The 27,473-nt window shown below is 45.5% G+C and overlaps 1 protein-coding gene across 1 annotated transcript in view; it reads left to right on the top strand.

The window, feature by feature from the left end:
- FOXO1 (forkhead box O1) overlaps positions 1 to 13,207 on the top strand; it is a 91,074-nt gene extending 77,867 nt beyond the window's left edge. Inside the window, exons 2-3 of the mRNA XM_082365455.1 lie at positions 7,999 to 9,354; positions 9,826 to 13,207. Of these exons, the coding sequence (XP_082221581.1) occupies positions 7,999 to 9,336 (1,338 nt within the window). The 3' untranslated portion in view covers positions 9,337 to 9,354; positions 9,826 to 13,207. The remainder of the gene's footprint in view (positions 1 to 7,998; positions 9,355 to 9,825) is intronic.
- The last annotated feature ends 14,266 nt before the right edge of the window (positions 13,208 to 27,473 follow it).

The following is a 27,473-nucleotide window of genomic DNA, read 5'->3' as shown; positions in this document are numbered from 1 at the left end:
CATGGAAGCAGCCTCAGGAAGGCTGGCTGCCTGTTGAACAGGAAGTTTGTGATGAATGGTCTTTAATCAGGTTGTAACCATTCACGATGGCTAAAAAATTCCTGTTTATACATCTCTTTACTTCCCATCACAAAGTAGCCAACCTCTGTTCCGTCACTTTGTGCCAGGTGATGCGCTGAGCGCTTTCCATGCAGATGATGCCGTTCCGCCCTTAACGATCCCAAGTAACAGCTGGTGTTGTGTCACAGATGTCAAGACTGGGGCTTGGGGAGACCAGCTGACTCGGGGTCCCACAGTCTGACCTTGGGATCCGCCTCCGCACTGCCTCCTGAAAACAAGAAGGTTCGCATGAGATCTTACATGGGTCCTTTTGGTTCTTTTTTACATGAGAGCATAGCCTCCGATAGGCTTTTTTTAGTAGAAGCCGATTTAATGTAGTCATCTTTTCCTTCCTTTGGAATGATTTGAGTCAGAGATAGAGCTACTTCGAGCCAAATGTGTGTCTGTCTATAGCCGCTGGAGAATCTGTAGCTGAGTATTGGTTTGGTTGGGGGAGGGTCATTGCATGTCCTTGACACTTGTTCTTCTAGGACTAAAGCCCCATGTGCTTCTGCTTTTTGTAAATGAACACCCATAAGCCTTTCACCTGCATTTTAATCTTTCTGAACTCTATTTTCCCTAATATAAAATGAGGGTGTTAGGCCAGGTGACCTTCCCAGGGTTTTCCAGCTCACAAGTTTTATGAGGCTGCGAGTCCTCTGTCCACAGGGGTTCCCAGGGAAGCCTGAGTCCTAGTACAGACTGGGGGTGAGAGTGGCCTTTGGGGTCACCGATGTGCAGGCAAGAAGGACAGGTTTCGGGGAAGTGAAATCAGCTTTACAGAAGAAGAGCTGGACGCCAGGGCCTAATGTGTAAGCTTGTCGATCAAGCTCTTCACAGCAAATCTTCCATTACAACCGTTTCTAAAGTTGAATTTTTATGCTGTCGATGGGTAACATACATCTTTTGACATCACCTGTAAAAAAGAAGCACGGGCAAAAGGTCACGTGTTTCCTTCTGTTTGCAGGCAAAATGCATTATTTTACAAAGTTGTTGTTTTATTAGCACCTCTAACGGGAACTCTGTTGAACAGAGATTATTCCTACTTTCTCCTTAGTTTGTTTTCATTCTTGGAACTGCAGGAAGGGATGTGTAAAAGAGAGGAAGCAGGGAGAGGGGGTGAGTCCGTGCTGGGAGCCCACGAAACCATAGCACACATTGACAGAGTTCACAGAAATTAGATAAAATGCTTTTGGAAAAACCTAGTTTGTCTAGCATTTTGAAAGAATTTCTAGAATTTCTAGAACAACAAGTTCATTTAGTCACGTGTTCCAGCGCCTTAGTTTGGAGCTCTTTTTGTTTGGCTTGGTGACTGTAGCTCACACCCACCCTCCCACAGGGCGACGGGCAGTTCTAGGCTGTGGGACCTCTGAGGGCCTTTCCATTTCCCTCGTGGGTCCTCAAAGCCCCTTTGCACAGGCTTTTTCCCCGGGGCAGTGGCTCGCATCTGAAATTCACATTTCAGCTGCTCTGCTTTCCTGCCACAAAGAGTAACCAATTAGAATTAAAAGCAAATCATATTTTGTAAATTTATTACCCATTGAGGCAGAAAAGGAGTTTTCTAAACTAGTGTTTGTAAACAGAATTATTTCCGCTCCCTCAAGATGCACACATGTAACCTCAGTCTTAAGTATGTTCCTTTGATTCTTCTTAATGATGGTGAAGCCAAAAAGTGGTTTCTCCAGCTGGCAGTGGTGTTGTGTGCAGAGTTATTTTGCATGAGATTCATTTTCCGAGCCTCAGTTTTCCTATTTTTAAAACGGGGCCAATAATACCTGCCTTATATAGGGCTCTTGCAAGGATGGAATGAGACATGATGTATTGAAAGCCGTTTGTAAACTGTTAAGTAAAATCCACGTGTAAAGTATGAAGGCCAGGGGATCCTGAGCAGGATGTATTCAGCTTAAGTTGCTGGTTTTGTTTTATTCCTGGTGAAACACAAAGACCAGAGTAGTCTTAGAATACCCAGCAGAAAGTAAGGTGCAGCAGTGATGGCTAGAGTTGTGGCTGAGAGGTGGTGGTCTCCACGTACACTGCTGGGTGGGCTGGACGGAGCCGGGTGGGAGCTCAGGTCTGAAGGTGGGATTCAGGAGGGCAGGGGAGGAGGGGAGCAAACCGAGGGCTGGACCCCCAGGCCATTTTTTCAACCCAGGCCTTGGGGGACCAAAGAGTTCGTTAGACTTGACAAGAGGTCTAGTTCTGCTCCCTTGGTTTTCTTTGTTGGGGCTTCTAGTAGACTGGAAGTTTACTGTAATAGACTAGTGCTCTCTAAATGTTTTTGTAAAAATCACACCCTTTTTGATGTTACGTTTATTCATTTATACTATACCAACATATTGTATATATTGCATAATGCATTTGCTCATTTTTATTTACTTAATTTGTTTTGAGGCTGGAACAGACAAGCTTTTACTCAATGGCTAAAGGATGGAGAAACGGAACTTAGTTCTCAAATCAACTTCTCCATGCTCATTTTTAAAAATGAGATAAAAATGTAAAGTAGGTGAAAAGTGTAAAGATGTCTTCTTGCACGTCGGTGGCTCTCCGATTATTGCTTTAGACATCCAGGCTAGGTGCGTCCAGGGAAGGGGCAGTTCCTGCCCTGTGTCTTCAGGGTCTCCGGGGCCCAGCCTTGGAGCGTGGCTTCTTGCAGCCAGGAGGGCGGTGGGCCCGCAGAGCTCAGTCACAACGTCCCCCGAGGAGACACACCAGCCTGTGGCCTTGGAAGTGGCCCTGCTCTAACACCTGCCGCTGCTTCCCCGTCACGCTCCAGCTGAACGCGGAGCGCGGGGCCCGCACACAAGGCTCGGCAGCCACCTTGAGGATTCTGAGAACGTGCCCCGTGCCCGGCAAGCGCGTTAACAGACCAGCTGTAGTATCTAAATTCCTTCATTAGCACCTGCCCACAGCAGACACTATATCTAGTGCAGAGAGAAAATATCTTAACTACTACCGCAAAACTGGTCTATTTTCCCAGCAACTAACATGTAAAAGCCTCGTCTTAGTGGGAACAGTACAAGGTACGATTATAAAGAAACGAGACCAATGTTTGTAATATGGGTGAGTCTCTAAAACACAGACATGTTATCTTATAGGTGCCATTATCTTAATAATAACAGCGGCCGATATCGATTGAGGTAAGGACACCTGTTATCTCATTTAATCTTCACGACAACCCCGTACATGTAGGACCTGTTAATCCATTCAGCAGATACTTGAGTGTCTACTTGGTGATGGAGCTGTGAGGGTACAGCGCACAAGAGGACAGCCCAGGTCCCTGAGCTCATGCAGCTCACAGCGTAGTGGGGAACCAGACATAGCAGAGGCATGACTGTGGTGAGTAAATCAGGTCCTGTGTTAGCTGCAGGCTGGGATGGGGTTCTCAGGAAATGCTTCCGGAAGGAAGGGACACTTGGGCTGAGACAGAAGTTGGGGGTGGTGGTGACCTTTGGCGGGAAAAAGTCGAGGCTCCTGGACAGTCCTTTGTACATCATTTTTTGTCCCGAGTGGCCATTTAGGTGGACTTGTTCCTTCCCCAGGTAGATCATAAAACACCCGGAGGGCAGACTCTGTGACTAATTCCTTCTGATGTCCTTCACTGCGCCCAGCATAAATCAGTCCCAATAAAAGTTACTTGGCATGAATTGGTACACGAATGGATAGAGAAAAGATGTGGAAGGCATTACACCTTCCCTGTGATGTTTTTGGGATGTCAGTCAACAAACGTTCATTGAATGTATTTTGTGTGTAAGAGCATCTGTTAGGGGCTTTGAGATGAGGAAATAAAAACACGCGCCAGCCCCTTGCCCTTTAAGAAGCTTGGAATCCGGTCTGTAGAGTGCACAAAATGAACACCCGAGCAGCATTCGAAACAGCTGGCAGAGCAGGTTGAGCAAGCCAGGGTGCACCGCACCGGGTGCCGGCTGCCGCTTCCCCCCACACGATCCACGGGCTTCCATTGGGTCGGGCTTCCCAAGAACCCGCTGCCCTGCTCGGGGTGGCCAGGCACGCGGAAGGCGAGGGAGAGTCGAGGGGCAGGCGGCCGAAGGGCGTGTGCAGAGGAGAGCCAGCTCGGCACCAGCGGCAAGCCCGGGCTGCGGAGACTACGGCTAGTGGAGGGGCAAGTTGCTGAGTGGTCTTTTTCTCTGATGGTCTCATGCAGAAACTCGGGATTTAGGTAAGTGGTTTGCAGCGCACGAGTCTCCTGTCCTCTCACCCTACCTCTCTCCTCACGTGGTAATTTGTTCGTGGCCGAAGAACTGAACAGCTCAGAGCACTGCTGGCCGCGTGTGGCTCTCTGCACAGGTCACGGGGAACCGCACTTTCCCTGCCTCGGCTGTGTCCACCGCATCCGGCAGAGATTTGCAGACATAACATCATTAATAGCGACACGTATTTTTTACAAGCTTTACCTCTTCAACACCCTCCACTCCGATATCCCCCATTGGAAATCATAGCTTCTTTAATGTCCTGCCGGCTGTGTGAAAAACAGGAATTTATGTAACAAGCCCTGCGCAGCAAACCTTTTCCTGTTCGGAAAAAAATTTTTTAATTGTTGGCAAAGTTAGGAGACAGCTCTGTTGCTCAAAGAGCGACCTGAAATGTCCTCTTAGGAAAATATGTAGCATAATGTTTTGATAAGTAAGGGGTTGTTCTACACCCACTCCCCCCCCACCCAACCTTTTTTTTTTTTTTTTTTGTAAATCTAAATGGTAAGTCAGCATATGTCCCATCCGAGCTAGTGAATGCTTCCTGAACTTTTTAAAGATTTCATCATGACAGATTCTGCAGTCTTGTTAGAAATGTCTCCCAGGGACTTCCCTGGTGGCGCAGTGGTTAAGAATCCGCCTGCCAATGCAGGGGACACGGGTTCGAGCCCTGGTCCGGGAAGATCCCACATGCCGCGGAGCAGCTAAGCCCGTGCACCACAGCTACTGAGCCTGCGCTCTACAGCCCGCGAACCACAATTACTGAGCCTGCATGCCACAACTACTGAAGCCTGCGCTCTAGAGCCCGCGAGCCACGACTACTGAGCCCATGTGCCACAACTACTGAAGCCCGCATGCCACAACAACTGAGCCTGCGCTCTAGAGCCCGCGAGCCACAACTACTGAGCCCCTGTGGCACAACTGCTGAAGCCCGTGCACCTAGAGCCCGTGCTCCGCAACAAGAGAAGCCACCGCAATGAGAAGCCCACGCACTGCAACGAAGAGTAGCCCCCGCTCACCGCAACTAGAGAAAGCCCGTGCGCAGCAACAAAGACCCAATGCAGCAAAAAAAAAAAAAAAAAAAAAAGGAATGGCTTCCAGGCAAAAATAAGATTAAAAAAATGTCCCCCAATTGCAGTTGCAAATGATCTGATCTAATTATGTGAATCACAGAGCTGTGCCACCCCCTCCCCCAGGCAGTACAGACAGCCAGGAAGCCACCATCTAGGAAGATCTTTCCCCTTTATCATTAACTAAATGTGACAGGGACAGGAGTCAAGCTTCCTTTCCTCCAGAGATTTCATCGTCGCTTATCTGTGTTTCTGTTGTGTTCAAAGAACAAAATAGTCATGATGGAATATTGGGAGCACACAGTGTGTGCGTGTGTGTGTGCGTGTGTGCGCGCGCGCGCGTGTAAGTAAAACCTTCCCATAGGGTTTGGGGAATCTTATGGGGATGAAATAGGACATTGGGGAATTGCAGTGCTAGGCCTCTTTTAGGGGGTTCTTGTATGTCCACAAAGTCCTCAGAGCCGGTCTTGAGTTGGGGATAGATCTGTAGGTGAGAAGGAAGAGGAGAATCTTGGCAACAGAAGAAAACCCTCACTGCCATCCACTTACACACCTGCCCAGCGTCCAGCCTGGAAGTCCCCATTCAGGGCCGTGGCTGACCCACACTTGCCTGGGCCTGGCAGAAGGGCTCGTCACATAGCTGCTGTGTTGCAATCCTTGGGTGGAATGTAGTACAGAGGGTCAGAGGGCGTTTTGAAATGTGGATTTCTCAGCCTTGACTGTCCGGCCTCACTATGACTTTTGCATCTCCTTTTAGAAAGTGAGATTTTTTTCCTTCGTGTTCTACCTCCTTTTAATGAGGAAAATTGTGAACTCATAGTCTGTGTTGAGCCCCGGCCTGCCCTGCTGTGTGCCAAGGCTTTGTTCTGGTGCAGTGATTGGCACTCAAGCATCTGCGTCCCACGGCGATGGCGTGAGGGTGTGGGTGTCGTGGCTGCATCCTGGGCGACCACAAATCCAGCCGGAGCCTTTCCGTGGTCAGGGAGGGGCCCGCAGCGATCCGGGGGGCTTGGTCGCTGAGCCTTGGCATTCAGTCGGCAGAGGAAGCCAGGGAAGTCTGGGGGCCACGCACACAGCGCACACAGCCCTGCTCCAGGTCCCTAGGTCCCCGCCCCTGGACTTGGGATCAGGGCCCTGATGACGGAGTCTGCTGCGTGCCCTGTCCTGTGCTGGGGCAAAAAAATCTGTCAGAGAAGCTCCCTCCTCCTCGGGAGCCCCCCTTTCCTTGTCCACGTGTCCCAGAGGTTCTCCAGATGCTGTCAGTCTCGCCGTGTGTCCAGTAGCGGAATTGCATTCGGGCTTCCTTGTTTACCGTCTGGCTCCACGGCTTCTGCTGGAGCTTGCAACTGTCTCTGGCTCCCGTTGCAGCGTGTTTGCAGTGGTGGGTTTGTGTCTGCGATACCCGTAAGCTCCTACCGACACACCAGTGACTAGGAGGAGGGAAATGGGCTCAGAATGGGCGGTGCCTTGGGCCCCTCCTCCCCAGCCCCCAACCAAGTTGGGATCTGACACCTTCTTCTTGGTGACCGCTTACCATGTTGCACACGCCACTGAGCATTTGACCTACCTTATCTCGTGGAATCCACAGAACAGCCCCAAAGGGGCTGTAAGGTACATGGGGGCCAAGCAGTTTCCCAAGGTTTGTAGCCAGTGAGTAGCAGAGCCACCTAAGTGCTCCAGAAAAAGTTGATTTTCTTTACTAACTGCCCCAGGGGGCATGCGATTTAGTTGTGGAGCCGTACTCAGTGGATCAGAGCCACCAGCTCTCTGTCCTCTCCACCACTCCTTCCCTCCCAGACCGGCTTTTTGGCCAGAGTGTAACCTCTGACGGGTGTCAGAGGCTGAGTTAGTTGGTGCGTGCTACTGGTTATTGCTAGGAGGAGAGGGTTGCGAACAACATTTGAATTTAAACTTTCCTTTCTTTCTTTCTTTCTTTCTTTCTTCCTTCCTTCCTTCCTTCCTTTCTTTCTCTCTCGTTTTTTTTGGCAGTTTAACTTTCTAAAGTTAAACAACAACAGCCCAGTTGTCCTTATATTCACCTATATCTGCCTAATGGACTTTAAGGATGTAAATGAATCGACGTCTTACTAGTTTTCAGACTTTTAATTCTTGACTAAGAATATATCTTGCTTCCTTTCTTTCCTTTCCGTGACCATGTGGGCCCCATAATATAAAACTTTCGACAGTTAGACTAGATGGCTGTGTAAGTGGCAAATGTGCCGTCCGAAGAGAATTAGTAGTAGTTCTAGGCGTGGTAGAGTGGAAAGGGGTTTTGATAGCACTTTGTTATGGAGTGCTATTTGCATAGCAAATCCAAGTGGTTTTAAAACCAGTTCCTGTAATTTCCCTGCAAAATAGAGCTATATAAAAGAAGGTGTTTATAATAATGCTCATTTAACTTTGTCCCCTCGTTAAATTAAGACACAGATACTGTTTTTAAGATACGATACTGTTGTTTCTTTACTGATTTGAGCTCTCGTGTAGTGACTGTACAGGTTGCAATCTATACCATAAACTCTTTCAAAACTTGACTTGTCTTCCATGTGATACGTGTCTCTATTGAATAGTGAGTGGGTTTTCCAATTGGAGGAGTATTTCTAACATGGTGTTTTGCTTTACAGAATTCAATTCGTCATAATCTGTCCCTACACAGCAAGTTTATTCGCGTGCAGAATGAAGGAACTGGAAAGAGTTCCTGGTGGATGCTTAATCCCGAGGGAGGCAAGAGTGGGAAATCGCCCAGGAGAAGAGCCGCATCCATGGACAACAACAGTAAATTTGCTAAGAGCCGAGGCCGAGCTGCCAAGAAAAAAGCGTCCCTGCAGGCTGGCCAAGAGGGTGCCGGGGACAGCCCAGGGTCTCAGTTTTCCAAGTGGCCTGCAAGCCCTGGCTCTCACAGCAATGACGACTTTGATAACTGGAGTACATTTCGCCCTCGAACTAGCTCGAATGCTAGCACTATTAGCGGGAGACTTTCTCCCATTATGACTGAGCAGGATGATCTCGGAGACGGGGACGTGCATTCTATGGTGTACCCACCGTCAGCGGCGAAGATGGCTTCTACTCTGCCCAGTCTGTCTGAGATAAGCAGTCCTGAGAACATGGAAAACCTCTTGGATAATCTCAACCTTCTCTCATCACCAACGTCATTAACTGTTTCAACCCAGTCTTCGCCGGGCACCATGATGCAGCAGACGCCATGCTACTCGTTTGCGCCGCCAAACACCAGTCTGAATTCACCCAGCCCAAACTACCAAAAATACACCTACGGCCAGTCCAGCATGAGCCCTTTGCCCCAGATGCCTATGCAAACGCTTCAGGACAGCAAATCGAGTTATGGAGGCATGAGTCAGTATAACTGTGCACCGGGACTCTTGAAGGAGTTACTGACTTCCGACTCTCCTCCCCACAATGACATCATGACACCAGTTGATCCTGGGGTGGCTCAACCCAACAGCCGCGTCCTTGGCCAGAATGTGTTGATGGGCCCTAATTCGGTCATGCCCGCTTATGGCAGCCAGGCATCTCATAACAAAATGATGAACCCCAGCTCCCACACCCACCCTGGACACGCTCAGTCAACGTCTGCGGTGAATGGGCGTGCCTTGCCCCACGCGGTGAACACCATGCCCCACACCTCGGGTATGAGCCGCTTGGCCCCAGTGAAGACAGCTTTACAAGTGCCTCTGCCCCACCCCATGCAGATGAACGCCCTGGGGGGCTACTCCTCCGTGAGCAGCTGCAACGGCTACGGCAGGATGGGCGTTCTCCACCAGGAGAAGCTCCCCAGTGACTTGGACGGCATGTTTATCGAGCGCTTGGACTGTGACGTGGAGTCCATCATCCGCAACGACCTCATGGATGGAGATACGTTGGATTTTAACTTTGACAATGTGCTGCCCAACCAAAGCTTCCCACACAGTGTCAAGACGACGACACACAGCTGGGTGTCAGGCTGAGAGTGAGCGAGTGAGCAGGTAAGAGCGCCCCGATATCAAAAGACCTTCTGAAAACAGGACATAAAAGAGAGGAACCCAGTACCTTGCCTTGTATCCGCCATGGTCGGGGCTTTTTGGATGGCAGCTGGCCGCCCCTTGCAGAGAGGCATCTTTGATCATACATTCTCCGCCCCTTTCGCAGCTTATAAATTTTCCTTTGGAGCTTAAGCATAAGGAAGCTTTTCCTCTAACTGCTTTAAAGAGTTTCTTTCGACAGTTAGACTAGATGGCTGCATCTTTTTAGTAACTCGTCAGTAAGTGAATACATTTGATACAAATCAAATGCTGAAGGGTTTTTTAAAGTGGAATTTTCTCCCACTGAGTGATTTCAGAGCTGTTTGAGAAAGTCCAGCTCTCCCTGCAGTGTGTCTGTCACCCTAATGTGTTGAGTTGATTTTAATTTGGCTGTATATTCAATGAGTGTGTGTGTGTGTGTGTTTTCTTTCCTAGGCTACACTTAAAAGTACTTCAGATTGTCTGACAGCAGGAACTGAGAGAAGCAGTCCAAAGATGTCCTTCACCCTACCTTTTCGTTTTCTTGATTAAAAAAAAAAGAAAAAAAGTGTTTCTTTTTTTCCTTTCGTCAGACTTGGCAGCGAAGACACTTTTCCTGTACAGGATGTTTGCCCGATGTTTGCAGGTTACGTGCTGCTGTAGATAAGGACTGTGCCATTGGAAATTTCATTACAATGAAGTGCCAAACTCACTACACCATATAATTGCAGAAAAGACTTTTGGATCCTGGTGTGCTTTCAAGTTTTGTATATAAGCCGTAGCTACAGAATTGTATTTGTGTGCATTTTTGTTTTTTTTAAATATTCATTTGGTCCAAGGAAAGTTTCTACTCTTTTTGTAATACTGTGATGGTCTCATGTCCTTGATAAGTTAAACTTTTGTTTGTACACGACCTGTGTTCTGCTGAACTGATGAATGACAAAGAACCAAGCTCTCCATTCTGCACCTCCATTTGAACAGCTCTGGACCTGTTCACATTGCCACATAATTCACAGGAGAACCAACAGCCTGTTGTCCGTCTGCTGAATTAATGGACTTACCAAAACTCTTTTGGAAAAAAATAAAAAATAGAAAATAGGTTAAACGCCAGCCTTGTACAGGTCTTTTCTTTCTTTTTTTTCTGTTTTGTTTGTTTGTTTATTTTGTTATTTGCAAATTTGTACAAACACTTAAATGGTTCTAATTTCCAGATAAATGAATGATTTTTGATGTTATTGTTGGGACTTGAGATCATTTTTGGAATAGATATTGAACTGTAATGTTTTCTTAAAACTAGAGTCTACTTTGTTACATAGTCTGCTTGTAAATTTGTGGAATCCCAGATATTTGAAGCAGCATCCGTAATTTTCATTTTGTATTTCTAACTGGATTAGTACTAATTTTGTACGTGCTTAACTGGTTTGTACACTTTGGGATGCTACTTGGTGATGTTTCTGACTAATCTTACAATCATTGTAATTAGTACTTGCACACTCAGCATTTCTGGCCCTATCTTGGCAGGAGAGTGATGTATAGTTATGAACATTTTGTGTTTCACGTTTAGGAGAACTTGATACTTTTTTATGTATGTGTTTTTAAAAAATTCCATCCGCTTCTGCTATCCTGTGAATTAAGCATACCACACAGCATTGACTCTTCTGATTGATGCCTGTGTGCTCTTTGTTTCAAGTACTCCTGGCGGGGGGCCTCGTAATATTTGTAGATCAGAAGGGGAGATCCACCTCTAAAACAGTGCTCCTTTCTCAAGCTGGGGGTTTTGATCAACTTAAGCTTTTTGAGTTGAGCTTCAGCAAAAGTTTTCCCTCGTAATACTGTGCTCTTCCTGGTCTAGGTGGAGGTTGGTTTTGTAGCTCTGCCTTGAAGAATTAGGTCCACACTCATGCTTCATCCCTCTTTCCCTCTGTCCTTGGGTTACTTGGCACACTGTGGAAGGCTAAGTCGAAGCAGGGAATTTTTAAGTGGGACTTGAGTGATTTTTAGAATGTTTTGTGTTCATGAGTGCAGATGGCTACCAAACGGAATAGAACTTGCTTAAAAATTGGGGCAATGAATTTGAAAACCAACAAACGAGCTGTAAGTTGTATATTTGAATTTATCTTAAAAAGCCTTAGCGTAAGTTAAGAATTGGAGAGTTTCTTCTGCCTTTAGCAACCCAAATTATAATTCTGATCATTATGTTGTAATATTGACATTTTCCAATTACCTGTACTGATAGACCAAGTTAATTGGCTTTGCGTGCCACTTAATCCACCGGTGTGTTCAAGTCACGTGGAATGCTCAGAATCCGCACAATAAAAGGAACAGGTGCACAAAAACGTTCCTCTGGCCTTCTTGAGAAGGCCCTGATTTCTGTGAACCTAGCCCACTTCCCACTTGCTTTGTCTCGCCTGTGAGTTGCGTCTCTGTTGGCTTGGTTTTTCCTCCGTGTTTAACAAGAACACAGGTGTGCTGATGGCTCTCTCCTCCAGGAGACAGGCTCTACTGTAAGTTCCCACAGTGACTTCTGTGCTTCTGAAAATTAAGCAGCCGCCTCTCTAGCCATCTTCCTTGTTGGCCACTCCAAAATATGTCTGGTCATAGAAGCCCTAGTTCTTCTGAGCAGTGCCTCCTGCACACGTGCTAGAGCTCGCTGGAGCCAGAGTACTCGTGTTCCGCTCTGTGTGCACCTGCCACCACTCCCCGCCTCCCAGGCATCGCACGGTGAGCCTCCCCAGCCGCCTTGTTCACTGAAGAGGCAACCGTAGCTACAAATCACTGTTAAAATCTTACTACTTGGTAGAGTGACTTTTAAAAAGATGTTGCTTCCTCTTGAGTCTGTGTAAATATCTTTTTTTTTTTTTTTTCCTTCAAATTTTTCTTTGTGTTGAAATTCTAACAAGAATCCTGGGTAGCTCTCCGGGGTACCGTGAAGTCCAGTGAAAAGGCACCTTGTCTATTTTGAAAACAAACATTATGTGACCTCTAGTAATTCTTTTTCTGTAAGAATACTGACTTTCTGGAGTAATGAGTATATCAGTTATTGTACATGATTGCTTTGTGAAATGTGCAAATGATGATCACCTATGCAGCCTTGTTTGATTTATTTCCTCTGGTTTGTACTGTTATTAAAAGCATATTGTATTATAGAGCTATTCAGATATTTTAAATATAAAGTATTGTTTCCGTAATATAGACGTATGGAATATATTTAGGTCATAGATGTGTTACTTGGAAAGTTCTGCTTTGACAAACTGACAAAGTCTAAATTAATTAGTAAATGTTGTACCCCAGTGAGCAGTAAATCAGTGAAACATCCCCCAAAGAGGAGAAAGACACTTAAAATGGAAACCATTCCCCCAAAATATACGATTTGGACTCGTTCAGCTGCTGGATATATGTTACCAGTCCTCCCCTCCCACCCACCATTCCCCAACCCCCAAATGGAAATTCTTAACATTCAGCTCCTAAGAGTTCTTAATTTATAACTGACTTGTAACCAAGAAGTTTCTCTTGTGGTTTTAGTTTGGGAGTAACCATTCGGTAAAAGTTGCAGTGTGGTTTATGCAAACAGAACAGCCTAGCATTACTCTTGGCCTCCTCCCTGACGGGGGCGGGGGGTGACAGCCTGGCGGCCTGGCCAGGTGCGGCCACGTCCATCCCGTCAGGACGCAGTCACTCCCGCCCACGTTTCACTACTCGCGTTTAGTACCAGGTTCCACGTTCCCGTTCCCGTACTCTCTGAGAAGTGCCTGATGATGCTGATGTACTTACAGACACAAGAACAATCTTTGCTGTTACTGTATAAAGCCATAAATGTACATAAATGATGTTTAAATGGTTTGGTGTCATTCTTTTCCAGTTGTGCAGAATCAGCTCTTTATTAGGTTTATGGGGTTTTTTTTTTGTTTTTTTGTTTTTTTGTGTTTTGCTCTCACGTGAGTTAAAACCTTGTCAGCCACGGTGCCATGGTTTATTCAAATCTGGTATTTCTTTGTGGGGGGGTGGGGGTGGGGGTGGAAACAGTCCCTCTGGGACCAAACTATAGTCCCCAAGAATTGAAGAGCAAGTAGACTCCCTGGTAACAAACCACCCTGGAGCACTTCATCCGTGGAACGTCTGACACTACATCTGGCACAGAAATGACCAGGCATATGAGACCTCATGTTGGAGTAGGTGGAGCTGAAGGTAAAAACACCTAAAGGGCAGGCTGGGGAGGGCCCTGGCTAGGAGATCAGCGAGCAGGGATGGGTGGTGTGGTGGGAGCAGTGGCTTCCCAAGGCCAAGGCCACGTGAAGGGGGGGCATTGTGTCTTCCACTCAGTGGCTGCAGATTGAAGTTTCTTTGTTTGCTTTTTTCAGAAAATGCCCGAGGAATGAGCTAGGATTAGATTAATGATGGTTAAATCCAGGATTAAAACCAGGATTAAGTCCCGTCTCTCCACGCTTCTGACTCTTTTGCTAGGCAAGGGAACATCCAAATGAGTTGGAGTAGGAAAAGGGAAATAGGTCATTCTAATGTTTATCTGTTTAGACACTGGAAGATCAGTCCAGCTTTTAGGGTTTTTGCTTTTTGTTTTTTCCTGCCTGCCTTCCAGCAATGGAACCCTTGCTTTAAAAGACACGATAGTCAGAAGCCCAGAGTGCGGAACAGATAAAAGCATCTACCCCCAGACCTGGGTCTTGTGCACAGATCACTTTGAAAAGTGATCTAGTCCAAATGCAGAAAAACGCCTTGATTGCACCACCAGAACTCAAACCAGCAGGCTCCTTTCAAAACCCTCTGTACATATACATAAAATCACGCACCTAATGTCATTTATTAAGACCAGTTCCCACGTTTTAACATCAGTTGATAAGAGGAAGCAACACAGTGGGAAGCGACAGATCCCATGGTTGGAGCTTGATGGTTAACATGGAGGGAGAAACTTCCTTCCTCGGACAGTATCTAGGCCCCTGCTGTGACCAGAGACTGACGGATTGTTTCTTGACCTGTGGACCTGCCACACTGTAGGACTTTGCCTTGGCTATTGTTTCTCCACGTTGGAGCTGACCTACTGTAACAATGATGGTGCTGGTTAAACTTACACCAGTTGGTGTGGTTAGGTGGGTGGAAGGCTGTTCCAAGAGACGTATTGCACTAAGCGGCAGTCTTGGCAGTAGTCACTGTCATGTGGACATTGAACCTTGTATCATCTGTTAGTGTTCCTCGTGGGTCATGAGCCTGCAGCCGGGCTGGGCCGTGACCTCTAAACTGAGAGTGTGTTCATGTTAGGTTTCCTTATTCTCATTTATTATTCCGTGTAGAAAATTACCCTGGTGATCACATAGGTACATGGTCTCTAGGATGTTTTCCTGTTTAAGTAACTGGAAAATGAGTGACATTAGTGTGGAATGGAAAGGGAGGTCTGTGCTGACATGAAAGAATGAGGAAGGCAGGTAGGTAGTCCTGGGTGGTGGCGGGTAATCCGGATGTGAGATGGAGACAGCCGAGGTACGAGCTGCAGGTGAAGGGCAGGCTTTTGGATCCTTTGACCAGAGGAAGCTACAGAGTGGCATGGGCATCTAGAAGGTCAAGAGAGAACTTCCAGTTTTGCAGGTGGCTGGGAGAGGAGGCTTTCTGTGCAGATCCCAGGCTTCGCCAACATGGCTGTGAGAGGGAGAAGCTGCATACTTGAGAAGGCATTCACCTGTTAAGGAGAAAAAAGGGAGATAGAGGCCAACTTTCTTAGGCCAACTTTTCTCAGCTTGACTGGTAGCAGGATACTGTTTTCAACCCTACTGCCCATGAACTCAAAGGCTAAGTGAAACTTCTTGGTATTAGTACTTTTATCACGTTCATGTCTTCGAAAAGTGAAAGTCTTGTTTGCACTGGCAGCCACTGGTGGAAAGTAGAGATTTACATCCTCCAGGAAGAAAGAGGGCAACTTTTGGGGGGCTTGTTAGTCATTCTTTACATTTCCTTCCTTCCACGAGCTCCAATCTCCAACAAGCAACTTTCAGAGTTCCCATAAAACTTAAAATTGCCTAAGATGGTAACCCACTTGCTGGAGTTTCTGCAAACCCACTCTCGGGATTGTAACATTACTAAAATTGCTGCTCCAGTGAGGTGATCTTAGCTGCTTAGAACAGAGTTCACAGTGGGCCATTTTAACACAGATTGCTCTCTCTGGTGAATTGGGGTAGAGGACCGTCCGCTTTGCACTTTGGTTGCAAACTGGTTCGAGGACAAACCAGAGATACCCACTGCTTAGTCTGTGCTGGTGGCAGGGACACTCGGAGTGTTTGCTGAGCAGTGAGCTTCCCTGATGCCTGGGCAGTGATCTCCCCACAGATGAGGTAGGTTGAGGATACCTTCTACGTGCCTCACCGGTTTGATGTGAGGATTGGAGGATGAGGTAATGTCTGCAAATGACTTCCCCTGTCAGGGGAAAAGCCTCAACTTAGGAGTTGGTGTCAGCATAGGTAATGGTAGGCCTTGGAGATTCGTTTCCTTAGTGAGGCTTCTGGACAGTCAGTCAGCCTTTCCCCGCAGGGTAAGCCGAAGAGCTGCTTGGCTCATTTGCATGGTTTTTCTGCATTCCCATTTGCCGGCCTCCATCTCTTACACAGGGGAGTGGGTAGACATTTTACCAGACCCAAACTCCAGGAGAGTCCATAACCTCTCCTTGGTAACTCTAGAAGCACTTAGTAAGTTGTAAACCCATTATGTGCCCAATACAAACTAGTCGAGATACTTGTTTCCCAAGAACAAGTGGACCTATATTAAGAAAATTGAGAGACATTTGTAGGCCATTTGACCTCGACCTCACCCTAGTCACGTTCACCCAGAGGCTGTGGAGGACGTCAGCTCCATGTGCCCTTACAGGCTAACCTGTAAGATAGGGAATGAGGAGAGGAGAGAGCTAGGCTGAGGTTGAGGGGGCCTCGTGGTGTGCTGGAGCCAGATCGCCCATTTCACAGGAGCTGATGCGTAAGTGTGCAGGGATTTTGTGAGCCGATTTCAGATAGCACCATGATTTGCAGTTAACTTAGATAAACTTGCTAAGTTACATCAAAAAACAAAGGCAGTAAATACTCAAAACTCATCATGTCCTCGTGAACTACACGTGGCTCTTGTCTGCTCTTGGAAGTAAATATTTGCCCTGGTTGTATCTTATCATGGGGATGCTTCCACTGCAGGTGCTGAAGCCGAGCAAAGTTTCAGTTTAATAAATATAGTTTGAACGGGGGTGGGAAATGGCTTAACAATAAATCATTTCAGTTTTTTTTTTTTTTTGCGGGGGGCCGTGCTGCACAGCTCGTGGGATCTTAGTTCCCCGACCAGAGATCGAACCTGGGCCCTCGGCAGCGAGAGCACGGAGTCTTACCACTGGACCACCAGGGAAGTCCCATGTCAGTTAAAATTTATTGAGAAAACAAATTTATGAAGAAAAGAGTTAGTGGATTGGGATGCAAGTCCCTTTGTCAAATCCTGGCTGAATTGCCATCACCGCCGTATGTTGGCTACAGATGGAAGAGTTTGCCGAAAATCAATTGGCCTGATAGAGTTTACAGTAAAGGCTGTTGTATATTTTATTATTTATAGATTGTGTGCTGCATATTCTTTATATCAGTAAATTCATAATAAACTTACGTACATATATGCAGGCGTATGTTATATATGCAGCTCCGTGCTGCCTCCACGGAGCAGGTTAAACATTGACCAGTGCACCACTGACGGGTGTAACGAAGGCGTTAAAGGATTGGCAGTTTGGATGACGCAGGAGAACAGGTGGAATGGTAGTCAGAGAGGGAGAGAACAGGAAGTTGTCTCAAGGTCCAGGGTGTGGTCACGCCAGTCGGTGATTGACAGGCAGTGAGGATGGGGCCCTAGAGTGGAAGAGGTCAGGGAAGAGGAAGCCTGAAGATTGCATGGGGCGTGCAAATTAGACTTCAGAGCCAACAAAAGAGACTACAGGGCCCGGGGTGGAGAGGAAGTCTCAACTTCAAGTGCCCAAGCCTTTAATCTGGGGGAGGAACCAAGTGGCAGGTAGATGTCAGTGGCTAGGAAAGGTACACAGGGGAGTAGCTGAATGCCCTGAGCATTGACAGAGGTTTTTAATTTTTAAAATTTATTATTATTATTATTTATTATTATTATTTGCCATGCCGCATGGCTTTCAGGATCTTAGTTCCCCAACCAGGGATCGAACCCGGGCCCTCGGTAGTGAAAGTGCGGAGTCCTAACCACTGGACGGCCAGGGAATTCCCCAACAGAAGTTTTTGAAACAGGAGGGTGGAAGGGGAAGATTCTGGAGCTGGGAAAGGAATACAAAAGGATGCCAGTTCTGCTTTGGGGATTCATGATGGTTTGCCAAATGGAAATAATCACACCTGCTCAACTGGAGTTACTGAGGGAAACAAATGACCCGAGTTAAGACCCTATCACAGTGCCTGGCACATAGAAAGGAGTCACAAAATAGTGGTGACCAGACATTCTGGTTTGGCCAAGATAGGCTTGGGCTAATTGTGCCCAGCACAATTATTATTAGCTGTTCTTGTCAAGTGTTTGGGTGGTTAATTATATGTTCGACCTATCAACAAATGACTGTTTTCCAGTTAATTACTTCCTAGAACCCTCACTTCACAGTGGACATACCAAGAGTCCCCCTGGAAGAAGCGGTCTCTGGCTGGAGGGTTTTTCTTCTAAAGGAATGTTAGCCTGGTGTCTGAATAGCATAGGTTAATCTAAGGCATACAAGGTCTTTCCCTACCTTCTTCCGCATTCTCGTCTCTTCCACCCTCTGTACCAGTCACACCCAACAGCCATTCCCTTTTATGCTTCCAGCTGTTTCACATGCTGGAAGATTTTGTCTGGAATGCCTTTCTCCTCCTTTCCTTGTCAACAAGGTACAGCTCAAAGCCTCCTCCTACCCTTCAAGGCCCTCGTATCAGAGTCGTTCCTTGCATAGGTGGGCTAGATGACTCTCAGGACTCCTTTTCCAAATGCAGGCACGTGTCTTTGTTTAGCTCTGGCTCCATCATAATAATCCTCAATAGTCCTCCCTAGGCAGCCCTCTAGCCATCCTACTGAGAAGTTCAGAGCCCAGCCTGACTGACTTGGGTCATCACCAGGCTCCCAGTGAGGCTAAAGCAACTGGTCAGTGCTTGCCACTGGACACAGCCAAAGACTTTCCTCTGGGGTGAGCCAGTCTGCGTCTGCCTACATTCCAACAAATTAAAAGCAGACCAAGGGGCTTCCCTGGTGGCGCAGTGGTTGAGAATCTGCCTGCCAATGCAGGGGACACAGGTTCGAGCCCTGGTCTGGGAAAATCCCACGTGCCGCGGAGCGACTGGGCCCGTGAGCCACAATTGCTGAGCCTACGCGTCTGGAGCCTGTGCTCCACAACAAGAGAGGCCGCGACAGTGAGGCCCGCGCACCGCGATGAAGAGTGACCCCCACTTGCCACAACTAGAGAAAGCCCTTGCACAGAAACGAAGCCCCAACACAGCCATAAATAAATAGATAGATAGATAGATAGATAAATAAATATTTTTAAAAAACAGACCAAGAGAAGCCCAAGGTATTTGGACAAGTCTGGAGCTGCTATTCACTTTCTTCAACCAAGGAAAGTTCAAAGGCAAGAGAGGGGATGTGACCGATGATGAAATGGGATCAATGGCTTTCCTTCCAGCCAGCCATCCCCACAGGCTGCTGAATCCTCCCTTTCCGTATACCTCCTCTCTGGGCTCAGGGACCAGGGTCAGTCCCCTTTGCTTAGTTCCCACCTCCAAACTTGCCAATAACAAGACTGAAATGCCAGTTTATCTGCTTACCCTCCGGAGGGTTGTACGTCTATAGAAATGGCTAGGTTGTGTCAACCCTGGAACAGTCCTAGCCTCTCCACTTAAAAAAAAAAAAAAAAAAAGGGCACAGCTGGTCACCCTGAGATAGTTGCTGACTTGTTTTCACAGAACCTAGCCGGAGAAAGACACTGTCATTTGTAATCTTTGCCTCGGTGTTGTGTCATTGGATTGTCTCCACTTTTCCCCTACCGAAAGGAATTAGACAAAATAGGTGGGGTTTGCATTCTGATTATAAAATAATATTTTGAAATTAATTTGAAATATTCAAATATCTTTTGAAATACAATGTTATTCTGAAAGGAATGTAGTCATTCTCCTTTACAAGATAACAGTTTTTCCTACCTCAGTTCACCACGTGTGCCAAAACAATGACTTGGTAAAAAAGGAGACATTTCCTGAAGTCAGGCAATTCTGTTTAGAAGTACGTGTGAAGTTGTGATAAAACACACCCTTAATAGAAAATTTCATTTATTCTTAAGAAAGTATCTTATGAGATCTCAACAGTTCTTAGAGCCCTATGGGCTGTATTTTTTTAAAAAATTAATTAATTTATTTATATTTATTTTTGGCTGTGTTGGGTCTTCGTTTCTGTGCGAGGGCTTTCTCTAGTTGTGGCGAGTGGGGGCCACTCTTCATCGCGGTGCGCTGGCCTCTCACTATCGCGGCCTCTCTTGTTGCGGAGCACAGACTCCAGACGCGCAGGCTCAGTAGCTGTGGCTCACGGGCCCAGTTGCTCCGCGGCATGTGGGATCTTCCCAGACCAGGGCCCGAACCCGTGTCCCCTGCATTGGCAGGCGGATTCTCAACCACCGCACCACCAGGGAAGCCTATGGGCTGTATTTTAGATTAGTATTATCTTTAAGGTTCCAGTTCCCTTTTGACTCCTTTTTTTTTTTTTTTTTTGTCTTAATTGATATTCCATTAAAAGCATGAATAATTTTCAAAAGCCTGGATTGGACTGGCTGGAGGCATTTAACAGCTGTATGGAATCTCATGTAACTATTATGTGCCTTTCTTTGGAAACAACAATTGTCCTCGTCTTTTGTAAGAAAATCACATGATTTAAAAAATAGATGGCTAGCAATAATTCTGTTGTCACTTGGTTACTGGCAGGAGTAGGAATAGGGAGGAAGACGTAAGAAAAATGCATTCTTGGATCCCTTAGCCACACCAACGTGCAAACCCTCCTGGAGTAAATAATTTCCTTTGTCATTTCTGGGTAACTAAAAAAAGGCTTCGGAATGTTTCCAGGCTTGGGCATTCAGTTATGTAATACTTTTGGAGTCTGAGTTACCTTACTTTGCTCCAAGAGTTGGCTCAAAACCCAGCCATCATCCCCCCTGCTGGATCTGAGTGTCAGAGAAACTGATATCAGTTGAATGAATGAAAATTCAGTCTTTATTATGGACAATAATACTCCCTCTGGGATTAGACTTTCTTAATATTCTTGACAGCAAAAAGAAGTTTGAATCAGCTTTGGATCCCAAAGATGCTGTTTTGACCTAATCGTCTTGAGATGAAGCCTGACTCTGTCTCAAATGTCCCCACCTGGGAAGGGAGCTGCCGGCTTCCACTGCAGAGAGCCTGCCCACGTGGGGAAGGGGAAGGCCTCCTGCCACCTTCTAGATTCCAGAGAGTGAATGTTCCAAATACGGAGTGTTTGAAAGCTGTAGGGCTGGTCATTGACCAGCACAAAAAAAGTGTTGGAATTGAGTGCTTCTCTGAGAGATGAGCCAATGTTATTTTCCAGGGCAGTTCTAAGACTTATGGAAGAAAAACTATAATTAAGGAAAGTGGGTGGATTTTTAGGAAAGGTTTGTTTCTTCCAAAGGTTTTGTGATCTTAGTAGCATTTTGCATGTGCCATACCTAGCATCTGCTGAAGTTAGTTCCTCAGCCTCCCTTTGAATTAAAATGAGCAGAGGAAACCCACTCTGTATGGATCACAGACTAGGGAAGATGTCTAGAGACCCCGAGGAAACTTGCTGAAGTAAGACACGGTGTTTCTCAAAGTGTAAACTACCAACTGTGGGCAACAGAATAATTTGGGAAGATTTGTAAAAATGCAAATTCCTGGGCTCCTCCTCAGACCTATGGATTCAGGAATCTGGGATGGGGGGAAGGGGGGGGGTATGACGGCTGAGAAATCTGCATTTTAAGTATTCCAGGTGATTTTTGTGAACACTGAAATTTGAGAACCACCACCAGTCTCTGGAGATACTGCAACATTAACTGCTATTCGTTCATTCATTCATTCATTCTGCAGTTAAATGTCTCCTGAGCACCTGTGTGCCTGGCCCTCTGCAGAGTGCTGGGATGTCCTGTGTGGTGCACAGGACAGACCCGTCATCTGCCTTCACGAGGCTTTCCGTTTCCTACCCTCTTCAGACGTGTAGTGAGGTTTACCAGAAAGACGTCATGGAGTAGTCTTTAAAAATAGGCTACTGGGGTCAGGTAGCATACTGGCCTGATAACTGGTTCTGAAACTCTAAAATTTCCAACATCCATCAGAGGCTTTTACCTGCCTAACCTGCAGGACATGCTGAGTAAGCTAGTTGAGGAGACTGGCCTTCTGTCCTCGAGGTGCTAACAAATCCAGGCCCGGTCTGGCCTCTAGCCAGCACCAGGATCCATCCCTGAGTAACACTGTGGAGTGGCACTGAAGTAGCTTCAGCCAAGAGGCAGACCTGGAAACACAGCCCATTTGATCCCTACTGACCAAAGGGCAGCGCTAAGTGCATCCAGGTCTGAGGAAAAAAACCCAGTCTGTGTAGGGTCTGTTTTCCATTGGAAATGAAGCTTTTTTAAAAAACAATTTAATTGTATTTTTTAATAGCTGTGGGAGAGACACAGCTCATCTTGCAAGATTTTCGAAGGAATGTAAGCTGGACCCAGACGTCCCTGCTGAGATGAGCTTACAATACGGAGCACGAGGGCCAGGCTGGGCCGACACCGCCTTGCCCCTGGGCCAAGCCTCCGCAGCTCCAGGGCAGAGTGCTCCAGGGTGGAGAGCTCCAGGGTGGAGGGCCTCTCTTCCAAACCCTGGTGAGGGACAGCAGCCACGGCCCTGGGGCAGGGTCAGTCGCCCGTGATGATAGCACCTTGACACTTCATTTGGGTGGTGTCCTCAGGCTGAGCTCTGCCCCAGACTTGGGAACAGTTCCAGATCACTGGAAGTCTCCGCCTCTGTGGTTGCCTGGATTTTTTCTATTTTGTTTGTAAAATATCCTCCAAAGTAGGACATAAGTCTCTCTTGCAAAAAGAACTGTATCCAATTCAGCTTGACCTTTTCAGGGTCATCACAGGCATATCTATGATTGAGCCAAGTTGATGTCCAGAGGTGTCCTCCATGCCAGAAACTTGGCCTCCATGCACCGGTGCTGAATTGAATTTCAGAGAAAGAGTTTTGGGTGAAGTAGAACAGAATAGCTTTATTGCCTTGCCAGGCAAAGGGGGGCACAGCGGGCCCATGCCCCTCAAAACTGTGTGTCCCGACCTGGGAGGATTTGGTGAGGAGTTTTATAGCAATGGTTCAAGGGCAGGGTGGCTGATAAGGATCAAGGTGCAGGGCCTGCAGTCCTTTAATCTGGCTTCAGGTGGTCTCCTGATGAGCTTCTCAAGTTTATCAAATTGTGATCTTCTGTGGAATGAAGAATGCTAACATCTTCCATTTGTTGGGGGAACCAGGACCCTGCCCCAAGGCTGCAGTACTGTTTCTTGACTGCCCCTCCCTTGTCCCTGATTAGCAACTGTTTGAATCTGCCCTCTGGAACTCAGGGAAGGTCATGGAAGCTGGAGTCTATTCCCCACAAACAAGAAATGGGGGACACAGAGAGGCTTTCATGCCCAGCAGCCCCGCAGGGTCCTGCTTGGCTTCCTCCTCAGTGCTTTGCGGTAGATCTCATGGTTGGACCCTTCCTCCTTCCTTCCCTCCCTCCATCTCTCTCCCTCATCCCCTCACCCCTTCCCTTCTCTTTCTCTCACTCACTCTTTATTATGGAAAATTCCAAACATAAACAAAAGTAGGAAGAATAAAAAGTGTCATGAATCTCCACATACTCATCACGCAGGTTGAGTAGTTATCAACTCATGGCCAAACTTGTTTCATGTATACTCACCCTTGACTCTGGATTATTTTGAAGAAAACCCCATATATCATATAATTTCACTTGTTTAAAAAATATATATATATATAATTATATAAATAAGAATTCTTTTAAGTTTAAAACAATTTTTTGGCCATATAATTTACATACATTCAGATCCTTAGAACTTGTGTACCATTCAGTCAGTTGGACAGCTGCAAATCAAGGAACAGCATGTTTTTATCACCCCATCCCTTCGTGCCCCTTCCCAGTCAGTGCCCTGCATGAAGAAACAACCATTGATCTGATTTCTGTTGCTACCGGTTATTTTTTGCCTATTCTAGAATTTCATATAAATGGGCTCATATACTGTACTTTTCTGCTCCTGGCTTCTTGCATTCAGTGTGTTACTTTGAGATTCATGTAGGTTGTTGCTTGCATCAGTGGCTTGAGCCCTTTTATTTTTCAAGAGTGTCTCATTGTATAGATATGCCAGTTGGTTGATCCATTCTTCTGTTAATGGACATCTGGACTGTTTCCAGTTTTTGATAAGCATGAACAAAGCTGCTCTAAATGTTCTTGTACAGGGCTTTTTTTGTGGACGTATATTTTCATTTCTGTTGAGTAAATATCTAGAAATGGAATTGCAGGGTCATAGGTATATTTTCCTTTTTGTGTTGTTGTTTTGGTTTTCTTTTTTTATTTCAGCATAGTTGATTTACAATATTTTAGTTTCAGGTGTGTGGCAAAGTGTATATATGTATTCTCTCTCAGATTCTCTATTTTCATTTTTAAGAAATGCCAAATGGTTTTCCAGAGTGGCTGTCTCCATTTTACATTCCCACCAGCAACATATGAAGAGTTCTGATTGTTCCACATCCTCTCCAAAATTTAGTATTTTTCATCTTTTTAATTTTAGCTATGCTAGTGTGTGTAGTGGTATCTCATTATGATTTTAATTTTCATATCCCTGATGGTTAGTGATGGTGAAACCTTTTTCACATGCCTATTGGCCATTTGTATGTCTTCTTTTGTGAGGTGTCCATGCAAGTATTTTACCCATTTTTTAATTGGGTTGTTTGTCTTTTTATTTTTGAGTTGTAGGAGGTCTTTATGTATTGTGGATACAAGATATAGGAGTTTCAACCAATCAATACATAACCTTGTTTTGTGTGTGACTGTTTAAAGACACCTTATTAAAAAAAAAGATATAGGTGTTCTATCTATGTATCTATCTATCCATCCAGATATACGTGTTGCACGTATTTTCTCCCAATCTGCTACCTATTTTTTTGATAGTGTCTTTTGATGAATAGCACTTTTAAGTTCAATTTATATTCATTTTTTCTTTTATGGTTTGTGCTTTCTGTGTGTTCACCAAGAAATCTTTACCTACTTCTGTATTCTCTTTTTTCTTTTTTTAAATAAATTTATTTATTTATTTATCTATTTTTGGCTGCACTGGTTCTTCGTTGTTGGGTCTTCGTTGCTGCACGTGAGCTTTCTCTAGTTGCAGCAAGTGGGGGCTACTCTTCATTGCAGTGCGCGGGCTTCTCATTGCGGTGGCTTCTCTTGTTGCAGAGCTTGGGCTCTAGGCCCACGGGATTCAGTAGTTGTGGCTTGCGGGCTCTAGAGTGCAGGCTCAGTAGTTGTGGCACATGGGCTTAGTTGCTCCACGACATGTGGGATCTTCCCAGACCAGGGCTCGAACCCATGTCCCCTGCATTGGCAGGCGGATTCTCAACCACTGTGCCACCAGGGAAGTCCCCTGTATTCTCTTATGTTTTCTTCTAATCACTTTGTTGTATACATGGGATCAAGAACTAAAACAATAACAAAAACATAACCACAATACCATTATTACACATAAAGAATAAAATAGTTCTTAATATTATTAAGTATCCAGTCAGCATGATGTTCAAATTTTCTCAATTATTTTCTGATTTTTCCTTACAGTTTTTGACATTTACATTAGAATGCAAATAACATTCATATATTGCTATTCTTATATGTTCCTAAGGATCTCTCTTAAGCTATATATATCTCATTCCCCCCACTTTTTTTGCACTCTGTTGAAGAAACTGCATCACTTGTAGAGTGTCCCATGGTTTGGATTTTGCAGATTGCGTCTTCATGGGGTCGTTTATTATATTTCTCATCCCCTGTGTATCCTGAAAACTAATAGCTCTAAAGGCGTGATCATATTTAGGCTCAATTTTTGTCAAGAATACTTCATAGTATTCTGTGAATACATAGAGCTGGAAGTATATGGTGTTTGATTCTCTCTCTTTTGTATGATGTTAGCAGCCATTGACGATCGTTGTTATTGTGATTATTTCATTAGGGTCATAAAATGGTGCTATTCCATCATTTCTTCTAAGTTCACTAGCTGAAACTTTCAATGAAGAGACTTCCCTGAAGCAATGATATGGATGTCCTGTGGACTTTATCTTGAGTAGTTCTGGGAATGCCAGTGTTTCTAGAGTTATTAATCTGCTTTGTATCACTAGATTTAAACTTTCCGCAAGGCATTAGGCTGAAGTTGTTGCTTATTGATAGTTACAACAACAGCAATAATAATCACTACATGCTGAACACTTTCGGGGCAGGTTCTAACCTAAGCACTCATTGCATTTCACTCATCAGATATTCTGAGTTGGAAATTATTACTCATAGATCCTCATGGCTTCTACCATAAGATAACAGACTTATCTAATGATCTCTGATCTTCCAGGCCACTGTCTCCACTATGGATATGTGGAAGACTTTCCTCCTCCTTTAACTTTATAGGTTTGAAAAGATTTATATCATTAAATGCCTTTCCTTGTGTGAAAAAATATGAACTCGGGACAAACACTCACATAATAGGATGTTGACTATTCCCATTAAAGTTGAAAGAGAAGGGTCGTGGCTACAGCATGAGTAATCCCAAATCTGGCTGCTTACTGATTCAAGCCAGAAATTTAAACACATCATTTGCCCCTTACAAAGGCTCCATTTCCTCCTTGGTAGAATGGGAAAAAATAATACTGGGTCATGACTTGTTGCCAAAGAGGTGTTTCCTACTAGAGACCAACTGGAGATAGCTTGGGTAGATGGTGAGGTCTGTAACTGCTCCCAAATGAATATAGAAAAACATCCCAGAGAACACACCTTCCCTGGTGAGAGCCCCCATTTTTCCTTCTTTATAGTTTCGTGTCTTTTAAGAGGAAATGATCTAAGTGACTAGATGTTTGAAGGAAATTATTAAACAGAATACTTAAAATTGGGTTTGACTTGAAAGAAGAAAGTGTTTAAGATTTGAAAGACTAATGAGTTTATGCTACATAGCAGTCCGTTCTGCTGGGATGTACCGTTCAGCTGGTTCATAGGCAGAGAGGTTTGCATTCTCTTTCTTGATTTGAGGAGCAGGATTATTTCTTGTGTATTCAGCTGCTTGTGCCTCCTTCTGTTTCCTTGCCTTTGAGTCCCTTCCACAAAAATATCCTCCACATACCCAGCAGTTTCTATCCCTTTGCACATTTAACTCCATTATAAGACAATCTGTTTTCCCTGAAAACTTCACTGAGGATTGCTGTTGGCTTTCCTGAAGATACAGATATGTTTAGTAAAAGTTTACCAGTCTCCATTGCTTTAAGGGTGGGATTCTGTTTTACATAGAATGAGGATACACCCCAGTTCCTCCAAGATAGCCTCAACTTATGATTGTCACCCAGTTGTCATTATTAATAGTATCCTCTTTCCCTTTCAAAAGTGTCTTGGTGTAGATGAACATCATGTGGGCACGTTACCTGTACTCACTAGTCACCCGTTACTTTTCTTTAGGCCCAGCCGTGAAATGGTGGAAGTGAGCCCAGGGGGAATGAAGATTAGAGTCAGCAGGTTGAGCAAAAGACCTCCTGGCTCTTCTTGAATAAAAAAATCACTAATGTTTCATGACTGTTCCTCTGATATGGTCAATGAGACTGAGAATGCCACCTTATCCTTCTTTAGACTTGTTACTTTTGATAACTAGGAAACATGTTTTTCATCTGAAGCCACTTCAAGTCAACCATGATGCAGCCTATTTCAAGCCAGTTTAGCAAGAAGACAGCAACCAACATGCTCCACGTAAGGCTGAGTTGCCGTCCTAGAAAATGAGGCCAGATGTTCACGGCTGGGTATAATACTCCAGA

The sequence above is a fragment of the Balaenoptera borealis genome (genome assembly GCF_965194805.1).
Source record: "Balaenoptera borealis genome assembly, chromosome: 18".
NCBI classification, from domain to species: Eukaryota; Metazoa; Chordata; class Mammalia; order Artiodactyla; family Balaenopteridae; genus Balaenoptera; species Balaenoptera borealis.
Note: the sequence above shows the minus strand (reverse complement) of the source record. Positions and strands in the feature narration are given on the sequence as shown.